Source organism: Monomorium pharaonis, chromosome 2 (assembly GCF_013373865.1).
Source record: "Monomorium pharaonis isolate MP-MQ-018 chromosome 2, ASM1337386v2, whole genome shotgun sequence".
Classification (NCBI taxonomy): domain Eukaryota; kingdom Metazoa; phylum Arthropoda; class Insecta; order Hymenoptera; family Formicidae; genus Monomorium; species Monomorium pharaonis.
The window spans coordinates 12191023-12203487 of NC_050468.1; the positions used below are offsets into that span (position 1 = coordinate 12191023).

Sequence of the window (12465 nt, forward strand, 5' to 3'; positions counted from 1 at the left end):
GAAGAGAAGGAAAGAACCAGAGTTGTGCAAGAAGCTTTAATACGATGTAAATGAATACGTGACTTTAACAGAAATCTGAATTGGCAAATACAACTCGAAGAATATTACAATTTACAATTACAATTCTGTTCATTATAAAACAAATATCGGTATGTAGACGGACAGTAATGTAAATAAAAAAAATACGTATAATAACTGATGCGGATCGGGATATATACAACAATGCGTTACAATAATGCATAGAAAATATTTCGAGTGAATTATTACAACATGTCGGAATATAAATAAGAAAACTTTTGCAAAAGCATAATACATAAAAATAAAGGAAGAAGGTTTGAAATTACTTTTCTCACAGAAGCGCATATTTCACAAAAACTATAATTTCTATTTTAATTAAAAAATTAATGATTGCGTTATATATAAACAATATTAATGCAATGTCTCTGAGAGAAATAGATTATTTAATCTTCCAACGTGAAACGATTATGTCACCTTCCGCAGTAATTGATTCATTAGCTGTTTCGACATGCAATTACTCAGAGAAGAGGTATTACAATTATGACGCGCCACGATCGAGAAATTTGAAATACGTGCGTAATTTCACTCGACTATAGACTGCCATAGAAAGATTCGAAATATCCATGGGTATTTGCGTTGTCAGCAATTCGAAGCAGAAGGTTTGTTTTGAGTGTACAACTATCTACCATCTGACCGCAAATATCTGTTGCGAATTGGTAATGTGACGTAAATCGATATTGTACTGCTAATAGAGATAAGAATTAATGGAGATTTTTCCATCAACTGTATCAGTTACCAGCTAAAAGAGATAGAAATTAATGGAAATTTTTCCATCAACTTTCCCTATTTCAGGAAAAAGTAAATGCTGCATCAAATATTACATGAATGATGGTGAACATAACCAACACAAAAGAATTGTCTAATAATTATTTAAACAAGTAAAAATAAAGTTATTGCAAGAACTACTGTATAACTTAATTTTTGTAATGTGTATTTTTATTTAAAAAAAATTGTTCAAAATCTTCAATAAATAAAAGTTTCAAAAATTTATAGAATAAACGTACACGAGCAAAAAAATTGTTTGCTATTACGTATACATTTTTTTACATTAAATATTTATTAACTTAAATCAATATCTTTATATTTTTAAAAGATAAAATACAATTTGCTTAAACAATGTCCTTAGATTGCATTATAATAAATTAACCTTAGCATATTAATCAGAGCGTTCACTTGATCACTAGCCTATAATCACTTTTTGTAGGCAGTAATTGTTTCTCCCACTCTTCTTTATACATGAGTGGCGGAACAGAATACGTCACTTTGTTCATCGCTTTTTTTCTCTTTTTCGTTTTTACTCTTGAAGTAATATATCACAGTATTAAATTGACTAACAATTTAATACTGTGATATTGCTTTAAGAGCTGTGCTTAAGGCCAAAATTAATGGCGCACAGTTCAAAGAATTAAAGAAATGTATATAAAAATTACATACAAAATATTATTTTAACACTAATATAAAACTTTGCTACAACCGTATATATTCTTAATTCGAATTGTATTATAAATCGTAATCTGATCTCAATTATAAAAATAGAATAAATGACACAATAGGATGTTAAAATATATAATATAATAAAATTATATAAATATGTCAACATTCCTTTAAGTTTAAATGCAAAAAGAATTAATAAAAGTATATGCATTTGACAAATAATTTAGTTTTCAAATTTTTGTAAAAATTATCATTATTGAAAGTATTGAGCGGTATTGTAAATGGTATATCGTTAGGTACCTCTTTCCCATACGAGAGACGACAAGAATAGGATCATACCCGATTTATAGAATAAATCCAGAAAATCGTCTGGAAAAGCCGTCCGTATTATTCTGCCGGGAGTTAGAGAAAAGTGCAAGGGACATGAATGCATTCAAGAAAGATGTGAAGGTATCTCGGTGCATTAGCATCATGATTTTTTATATCGTGGCGAGGCGAGGTCGGGTTGCATCGGTGATTTTACCACGTGCTCCGTCGGGTTTATTTCATCGTTCGACGAGACCACGGCTTTTATGCGCTGCTCGAAACACCGAGGGTATGCTATTTTTGAGCGAGATTTTATGGCCTGTCGTGCGGCAGTGATATTGTATAAATCGGTTAAATCGCGAACGATTAAGATAAACAAATCAAATTTTTTGGATGGGATATTGTACACGCGTCGGACGAGCACGTGTACGAAGGTATTTGTTGTTCACGCGCAATGCGATAATCAATGAAATTTCCCGGAGTGCAAGATAGAAATTGTATTAACGGCTTGAATTACACACGATAGATGATAGACACATGGCTCATGGCTCTTTCGCGTGCGTTTTATGTACAATAAAAAATGCCGAAAAATATCATTCTTTCGATGTGTTGAGCGTAAACGCAATTTTACGAAGTGTTATACCGTTAAATGGAACATTGTGTCGGGTCCTTTGCAAATTGATTAAATCGGGTGCTATTAAAATAAATATAAAACGAGCTTTTTTAAAAGGCGGGATTATTTTACACGTTGTTCCGCGAAATAAATGGCTTAGCTTTTTTCCCCTCTCCGGCTGCCTTTGAAAATAATTATCGCTTTATCGCTTTTTATGTGCGCGATGCACGTTGCGTATATTTGCGCGATATTCCGCGTAACATCTGTTAAATCGAAGGTAATAAAAATTAATTAAGTCTAGCCATTTCGCGCGACTGAAACAGTATACATATTTTGCCGCGTAAATTTTCAAGTGCAATCGCGTGTCCATATAATAATGAGATTCGGCGCATTACAGGGTCGTCTGTGCGATTGAATGCTTCGCGAAATGGAAGTCCGGTTGTTAGCTAATTAAAACCTCGGCAAAATTTATTCTACGCGCCGCCCCAACGATTTATTAGTCGCCTTCGGAAAGACTCACAGAGCTGGAATTTGTTTATTATCTAATTAAATCATAAAAAATGTACAACGAGGCGCAGGAATGAAATATGAAGGACTGTGTACACAAAGGGAGTACAAAACTTCAATTTTCCTTCCGCGCAGTAAATAAATTAATGTAATTAAAAAGCGGAAAGCTCACACGTATACCGAGCGTCCTGGATTCCACGAGCTGCTATTCATCCACAGATCTCATTACTAATTATTATAGCTAGTTATCTTTCTTTAAAAAATATTTAATTACAACATTTTATATTATCGTTTGTAATATTCAAATACTTTTGTAGCAAAGCTTTACAATTAAATGAAGAAAAACGTATGTTTTCATTTGTAACAACTCAAAAGAAGATGCGAAATTAAATATTTTCCATCAACGCAGATAATAACGAGTTGTTTTGTTAACGAGTTGTCTTTGACCCACTTTTATCAATCCACACTGACGTATCTGTGAATAATCGTGAAACGTAATGAAATATAAGCAGCGATCAGCATCGATTCTCGAGGAATCCGAACGGAGAGAGTTTCAATATTTCAGGCATACAATTTCCATGAGATACAAAGGAAGACCTGACAGATTCGACAGAGTTGTGTTAGCAACTTTGATCGTTGGAATGTGCTCGCGCGAATCTGTGCACTTTACACGCGAGATATCCCGCTTGTCAAAGCGCGATTTCGGTGCCTCTGGACTGTCTCAAAGACGATCGCGCCTCATAGTTTATTCTGTCACTTGAAATAGATGTGATTCATCGGGATGCTCCTGGAGACATATGGCAAATTCACACGACTCCCCAACGCCACTCTATTCGACGCATACAATTTGTCTCGTGAAATTCTTGATGTGGAATTATCAAATGATATATTTCGGTTCCACGTTACAACTTCTTTCCCTTATGAATGTATATGTCATATCTTAAAGCATTACCAAAATAAAAGTTTTGTATTGCACATTTTTCTTTTATTATATTTAAATGTTTGTGGAAAATTTGAGCACAGTTTCCTTATTGGTTTATAAGTTATTTAATTTTTTGTCTGCTCTAAATTCATATGTAAAACAACATTTTGTAACATTTATTTGCAAATTTGTTGAGCATTACAAATTAAATATAATTTCTTGTATATATTAATCAAGCTTTAATAAATATTTATGTAAAAGTTTATTTGGAGATCCACTTATCTATCGTTTAAAAGTTATTTACCTAAAATTGCAACAAAATATAGCTATTTACATTTTAAGCTACATTATTCGTTATTTTGTTCTTTGAACCTGGTTTTAACGTCAATATTTGACGAATATTCACGACAAAATTTTTTTGCCGTTAATTAGAAAAAGAAAAGAATAAATCAAAGAAACATGCAATTTTTATATTTTTATAACTATTATCTGGTGTTATTTATTTAAAACATTTTTAATTAAATTATTATTTTAAAAGAAATATGATTTCTACCTTCTATTATTTACGTTGTTTAATCATTAAACAAATTAATTTTTCAAATACGTAATATCCTCTTCAAATACAAATAGTATTTCTTATTTGCACGCGATTATACATATATATGGAGTAATGTGTTGTTATAATTATTTTCTAAAGATAATCAATATTTACTGCAGTTTATGTGCATATACTATTTGAAATAATATTGTGGATATTATATCGTTTTTACTTTTAACTGCCTGCAAAGTCTGTTATGTGTTCATTAAAAATTGCCACAACGTCGAATAAGTTAAGCTGTCACAATTAACGTTAGACACATAACGAAGGTATATAAATTGTAATGTGTAATTATGTCTTTATTTACTTTTGTATTCTTTAAATAAATACTATAATTATCTTTCTTTCAACAATTTGAGTAAGATAACAAACAAAACAATAACTATTAATAATGCACGTGTTTACGTATATATTTTATTTAAAAAAGCGAAAATCAAGTTGCGCATCTAATATTTTAAATTATATATATCGTTGGTATTTTTTAAAATACTGCCAATGAGTTAAATAGATGCTAAAATATGAACATTTATTATTAAAAATGTTTAAAAATAAAATTAAATATGTCATAACATGTTGCAATAAAACTAAATATGTAAAATTATAAGTTTTTTTTATTATTTCATAAATGTTAAACACATAAAATATGTATGGCCAACTGTCTCATAACACTATGGCCATTTTTTTCTCTAAAAGTTGTAAAAAGTTGAGAAAGAAAGAAAAAGAAAGCCAATGTTTATGTTTCAGTATTTTGCCAATAAAAAATTTTTATTAGTCTTCTCTTTAATGTTGATAGTGTTACATACTTTAAGCTTCAGTAAAGTAATATACCAATCGCTCTTAAAAAATAATAAAAATAGAAACGTGCTTTTTGTATTTTTTAAAACTACGGCTATCATATCCGAGTTTATCATATACACACACACATATATATATAAATAATGTTTTATTTAACATTCTTATTTTGTATCTAGTTGACGTTTGTAATATCGAATTCAACTAACGGCTTCAGATCACACGCCGATAATCGGAAAACAAAAAATCTAGGTTGCAATCTTGTTTTAACGTACGTCCCTATCGTACAATTGCAATGCGCGAAGTTACGCGGCAATAAATTTTCCGTTGGGACGCCGAAGGGCACAACGTAACGAATTTAAAGTACACCCCCGATACCGGATACTGTAACACAACAGTTTCCGCTTTCCTAAACGCGTTAAACTGTGTCTACTGAGCCCAAGAGAAAATTAGTTACAGAACCGGCGAAATTAGTTTTTGCAATTGGTATAACAAAATTTCTCCCAACAGGCTTACATTTCAAATATAAGATAAAAAGCCTTAGTCTGAAAGCAGTTGATCGATAACAGTACACGAAGGAAACAGTTTTGTCAAGTATCTAAAAATTTAACTGATACAGATTTGAAACTAATTTTATTAAATCATCGAAATAATCATGTAGGATACTCAAGCTAAATGTCAAAACTTTTTTTGCAGCATTTTTGCAGCGATCTACATAATTATTTTGATAATGCAGTAAAATTATTTTAAGATCTTTATTCAGCGTCAATCAAATATTTACAATATATGTTATTAAAATTTGTAGGTATTTCGACAAAACTGTTCCTTTTAATTATTTACTTGCATATAGACGGAGATAATAAAAAGAAAGATTTATTCTTTTATCTCACAGATGTATCCTAGAGAATATTACAGTTAAATTTTCAAATACTAATTCAAATTTACAGTATTTGTTATTAAAATTTATATTACTTAATATGACTTTAATTAAATTTTGTTTAAAATTTAAAATAATAATTTAATTTAATTCTTCTAACATCCCATAACTTGCAAAGTTGCAAAAAATAACTTGCTGTAAAAAAAAGTTCTACGAATGACGTATTTTCACCCAGATTAATGTTACTGTAAGAAAAATACGGCGACACTCCAAGGTTACTTCTGACTTGTATGACAGTATCGACATATTAATAAGTAATTAATTAATAATAATTTTCTTCATTAATTTGCAAGCAATTACTCTAATTTCTTTTGCAAATCGCGTTCATTTCAATTCATTTTTTGATTTGCCCGATTTTCCAAACTTGCAGCAATCGCATAAAAAAACTGTTTATTATTGTACCTGAGAATTGATGCGTGTAATCTCGCGTCTTAGGATATCCATGTGCGCGTCCTTGCACTCGGGGCAGCATTTCTTCTCGCAGTGCACGCACAGCTGACAATAACTCTTCTCGGAGCAGACACCGCAGCGTTCCATGGTCTGACCGCTGGTAGGGTCCGGCAGTTCTCCCGTGATCTCGATATGCAATTCCAGGAATCGCTGCAGTGTCACGTTGGTTGGAAAGGCTTGCACGCCCTACAAATAGGATGTATGTTCAGCTCGATTAACGCTTGTAATACGTGTATATGCACCGAGTATGCCGCTTATTAATGGACTGGAATCGGTGCGCCGTGCGAATAATGCTGCGAATTAATTACACAACGCGCGCTTGACGTTCCTTTGTTAACATTACCCGAATGAAGATACTAATCAGTGAGTGTCAAGGTGGGTAAATTGACGCTACTGTCATGAAACGTGGCTGTTAAATTGTTTGTTCTAAAGAAAAAAAAACTGTCTATGCGCGGAGCGTATCTTTTTTTTTTTTAATTGTTCGATCTCTTCTCGGATAAAATATAATGGGATAATTGATTATACAGCAATCTAAAAACATTTTGAAATTCCACTGCTACTTACGTAACGACGAATTCGAATATTTTGAAAAAACAGACTGGTTTGAAAATTAGTACGAAATGTGGTAGTACACTGGGTTTAATGAGAATTCTCTCGCGTTTGTATTTATCGTTGAATAAAGATGAGCTTTACACCTAGCGTCACATCGAGCGTTACATTGACACGCACAGAGTAACATTTAATTGTGCAACGAAACATGGATCGAATTTTCTCCTGTTTCACATTATTGCCAGATCGTACCACAAACTATTAAAGACATAAACCCAATAGAATTGCACATAAACGTTGAAGAATTATTTTGCGACAAAGGAATTATAGTTGTTTGTGCAATTAAATTTCTTACATATTTTACATATAAATTGAAAAAATTCTGGTAGAAAAAGTGATTAAGTTTATAAAATATTAAAATATTTTAATCTTTTTCTCCGTTTTTTATATGTGCAAAAATGTTTCAACTTTAAACAGTGTTTCATTTTAAAATATTAAACGTTTAAAACTAAAACATTTTTAACAGCTTATACAAACATTTTAGTGTTTTAAATCTAAACATTGTTTAAAAATAAAAACATTTTAATTAATTTTTAAAAAAGACAAAAATTAACACTTTTTAAATAAATGAAATTGCTTCTTTAAAGCTAAACATAATGTTTCATATTCAGAAATGCATTTATACAAATTTTAACGATTTTTTTTAATTCTTGTTTTACATTTGACGAATAATAAAAATAGAATGACAAAAAAGCGCGTTAATATTTTTAGAAGAGCGTTCTGAATACAGGCCAATGTAATGCATATAAACAATTTATTTATAATTAATCGAGGGCAGAGCAACAAGGAGGAAATAAAATTGCTTTTTTAACAATTTTAAAAACATTTCCAACAACTTCAAATTTGAGTAATATCAATTAAGTAACTGTAGTAGTATACCAATTATATGTATATAGAATTAAGATATATTTTACCTGATATGGTATACGATGTTCGGCACGACATTCTGGACATTTGACCTGTCGACGAACATAGTCGACAAGGCCGTCCATGCACGGTTCCATGCAAAAGCTGTGTTGACATGGCAAGAGCTTCGGATTTCTGTATCGATCCAAGCATATCGCACAGGTTAGCAACTGCTCGAACTGCTCCATGCCTGAAAAGAAGAAAACTCATTTCAATCTATGTTTTACCTATGTTTTATACATTAACACCAACTAAAATAAGTTACTTCTTAATATTTGATTTTTTTACAGCATCAAATTAATTTAACATTCCAATAAATATGTTTATACTATAACAATAGAAATGTATTTAATAAATAATACTTTTTAACAAAAAAATATGGTGTAAATATTAAATTCTTTTATATTATAAATTCTTTTTATATTTAACGTTTTAAGAATTTTTGAAGACATTTGTGAAAATCTTTTTGTCTTTCACTCTTTCATATTTCAAATAAATTATCTACAATATGTGATTAATAATATTATTGTATGATTTATTAGAAATTTAACATCACTGCTTATTAAAAGAATAATGAACGTTCAATGTGGATACGAGAATGTCTTAATTTCGATAATCTAACTCGATATCGTCATCATTAATAAATAGACGATGCGAAACGAATAGTGTATATCAAGTGGATAATGTTTCAAAATTCAAATGCTGCCAAATCTTATTCATTCAGCCACGTGTTAAGCGATTGAGGAAACAACAGTTTGCAACAGCAGTTGATAGTGTTCTTGCATCAGTCATATGACTGAATCAATATTTATACATTCATATATATTTATACATTCATAGTAATGGAAAGTTTTCTCAGTAATATCTCGTTTATAACAAAACTTTGAAAAGAAGCCAGAACACTACCGAATATATTTTATATTTTTCATGTATCTTTTATTATTAATTAAATTGTTTTATTAATAATTTTGGACTTGACCGATTTGCATTTATCATATATATTCTATTTACTAAATAATTAATCCATTGTATCGCTAATTAGCACTTGTACACATTCCGTCATTAAATTACAATGAAATTCATGTTTAAATTTTACGACGTAAATACAATCTTGCAATTCTTTGCCAATATATAGCACGCCATAAGTGCCAAGACAATGTCAAGTCTTTGTGGAGTCATTGGACTTCTATTTTAAGCACATGCATCACCAACGTAAATTTGGTTGTAAGGAGATGGGTAAAGTCAGGGGGAGGAAAATGGTAAGTGCAAGCCTGAGAACTTCTCGCAAATACGAAGTTATTAATTATGCTGAAACTTTTCGTAATTAAATCGCAGTTACAAGTGCATTGAGGAATCTTATCTCTCGTCCAATAGTTTAAATATTTTCCTTATTCTTAAAACTTACAGAAGCTTTTAATGAGAAAAATTTTAGTAATAAAAATAAAAATTCGGATCAGTGTACAAGTCAATGAATAAATAAAATAAAATAAGTAAAACCAGTCAATAAACAAATAAAAACAATTTCATTGCAAATTATTATTTTAAAGTCTTATTTAATATTTTTCTTAAACTGTTATTCCCTAATGATTGTTCAGCGATTGATGAGTTATGACTAGCATTATTTAGATAATCATCGATATAAAGTTTGTTATCTGAGCGACTTAATATCATATCATATATAGTTCAACTTTATAATTAAAAATTTCTTAAAAATAACGACACAATAACTGTATCATCTAATTGTCAAAATTTATCGATCATGGAAACAGTTTCGTGAAATGTAACCATCATGGTTAATAGTATCAGTGATGTATTACTGACCGGTCCGAACCGAAATGAGTAGAATTGCAGCTCGGAAACCACGGCAACCGTAATAAATATTTGAACGTCGCTAATCAGTGAATGATTACCAATGCAATCCACGAATTAATTATCGCGCTTGTACGAGGCGCGTAGTAGGCGAGATAATCTCGATTAACGCGAGGTGAATGTTTTATTTAGCGCAATGCATATTCACAGCAAAAATACAAAAATATTATTTGTTACATTATTTTGGATCTGACAGATTTAATTGTAACATTTAACAGCATATTTAAATAAATTTAGCGTATTGAAATAAATCAATACTAATGCTGACTTGTTCTGTTTCTATTGCTTTAAATTTTTCTTCTTTCTCCGTTTCTATTCTTATTTCTTTTCGTCTAAATTTTTTAGTTAAATCTCTTTCTTTCCTTCTATGTTATAATGGAACAAAGATATAAAGTCTATATTCCTTGTGTCATAAAGTTTAAAATTTTTTTATATCATAAAATTTTTATTTTTTTTATTAATTATTGTTATTTAGTTTATTAATTAATATCAAAATTGTTGTGATGTGCAAAATATTATACGCGCGAATAAATTTTAAAAACTCCACGTGCATATCGAGAATTTGAGAATTCTGAGGTCATAAAAATTTTCGAGTCTATGTTATTCCTTTCACTGTTGGAGACATTCAATCAACGCCGATTATAATTCTATGAGACACAGGCTTATTTCAGATCCAACTTCCTCGTAAACCATTTCTGTCATTCCAAAAACACCAACGCAAACGTTCGTCACTAAGTTGGCTAATAAAAACGTTGAGGTCATAAAAATATTCAAACATTTTCAGGAAACCAAAGAACTTTCAAATTCCCAACTTTTTCTAATTGATTTACATGATAAATTATTTACATACAATTACATACAATTGTTTTAAAAACTTTATCTTAATTTTAAGAGAGATATTCCACATAGAATTTTATATTATGTAACATTACATGTCCTGTATAAATGCTTACTTTAAATTAAAAGCTTAATCATTTTTGTATAAATTTTGTTAATTAAACTTGCTTGTAGATGTTACATTGCACCCACGTATGCGGCAGCATTCAATTACATATTTCACAATTCGATTTAATAGTAAAGTAAAGATGTATATAAATCTTAATGGCACTCTCAATCGCGACGAAATCGTCAAAGCGTAAGAACAAACACCAAAAGTCTTTGATGGCGGATAAATTCAAGTAACACCGAATACACTCACACAACAGGACGCACAGGCGTGCGTCAATATCGCCGGGGGCGTTCAAAGAGATTGTTTGAAGCGTTAGCGAGTACGTAGCTAGATGTCGAGCCAAATTCGTTTTGGCTTTCGCAAGTCGCCCCGTGCTGACGTCGCCGACGTCGAAGGTCGCCACGTCGAGGACCGATCGCACTTCCGAGCCGACACAATGGCAAAAGCTAGTACATTAGGAAGCATTGTTACTCTCAGACGAACCACTTGTTGGATCTTAAAGCGAACTCTCCCTCTCGTCCCCCTCCCCCCCTCTCCCCAACCATGCCACCCTCACTCTTTCTCTCCGCGTGCACGTTGGGGGGGTGCAACAGGCGGCGAGCAACGATTGTATTAGCAACTTTCATGGGCGTTGCCATGAGGATGAAACAGGATGCTAATTCTGACACTTTGACTGTGTGCCTCGAAACTTCACCGAGCAACCTCCTGGCCCCTTCCTCTTTGGAAGGAGATATCCGCCAATATTATTAAAGTTCTCGTTTCAGCGCGCTTTAACTGTATGATCATATTTCGTGGTGGATCATCAGGGAGGACCTTCTGACCTCACGGGAGAATCCCCGGCGGCGTGGCCTACATAATAATTTCAAGTGGGGTTTTCACTGCGAAGTACCATGAACAATGTTAATAATCGTATTCTGCATCTTCAAGATTTTCAACGAGACAATAAACTCTTCCTGATTCTTTGTATCATTATATGTATCATTATTATTTTCAATCACGTTCATTTTTACTTCTACAGCTATATTACCAAGTTAATTAATTAAGTTTCTTTAAACTTTTACATTAATATTGAGTTAGAAAGTAATAAAACAAGGCAATTTACATCATTACTTATGTAACTTGTGTATAAAGAAATAAATTTGTAAAATATACGGAGGGAAGGGGGGAATAAAATGTTGACTATTTTAACAAGATATTAGTTTCTATTGTTACGCAGATATTAGGTTTGTATAACGACCCCTAAAACACAATGAGCGCACCGCGTAATGCAGATTCGGAAATTCCGAGTGTCGTACTTTCACGAAACGAAGCTTGCACACGTGGCGCATTATTATTCTCGCGCTGCAAAATAAACAGCGTCACGAATGATTCAGCTTTTTCCTTTGTCCGCGCGCGGCGGAATTTGCGGGCATCATTTCAAAAGAAGAGTATTTTCAAGTCATCTTTTTTTATCTAATATCTCGGCGAAAGATACACAGCGTAATTAGATACAAAA

The 12465-nt window shown here is 31.6% G+C and overlaps 1 protein-coding gene across 5 annotated transcripts in view; it reads right to left on the bottom strand.

Moving 5' to 3' along the window:
- The window catches only part of LOC105838074, a 93548-nt gene that overhangs the window by 45138 nt on the left and 35945 nt on the right, over positions 1 to 12465 (bottom strand). For 4 of the 5 annotated variants that reach the window (XM_036283313.1, XM_036283314.1, XM_036283312.1 and 1 more), the window contains 2 exons: positions 8161 to 8342; positions 6590 to 6823 (listed from right to left, as the gene is read on the bottom strand). In XM_036283313.1, coding sequence (XP_036139206.1) covers positions 6590 to 6823; positions 8161 to 8340 — 414 coding nt within the window. In that variant the 5' untranslated portion in view covers positions 8341 to 8342. Of the gene's footprint in view, positions 1 to 6589; positions 6824 to 8160; positions 8343 to 11219; positions 11389 to 12465 lie in introns of those variants that run through there. The other variant, XM_036283315.1, reaches the window with a different exon arrangement.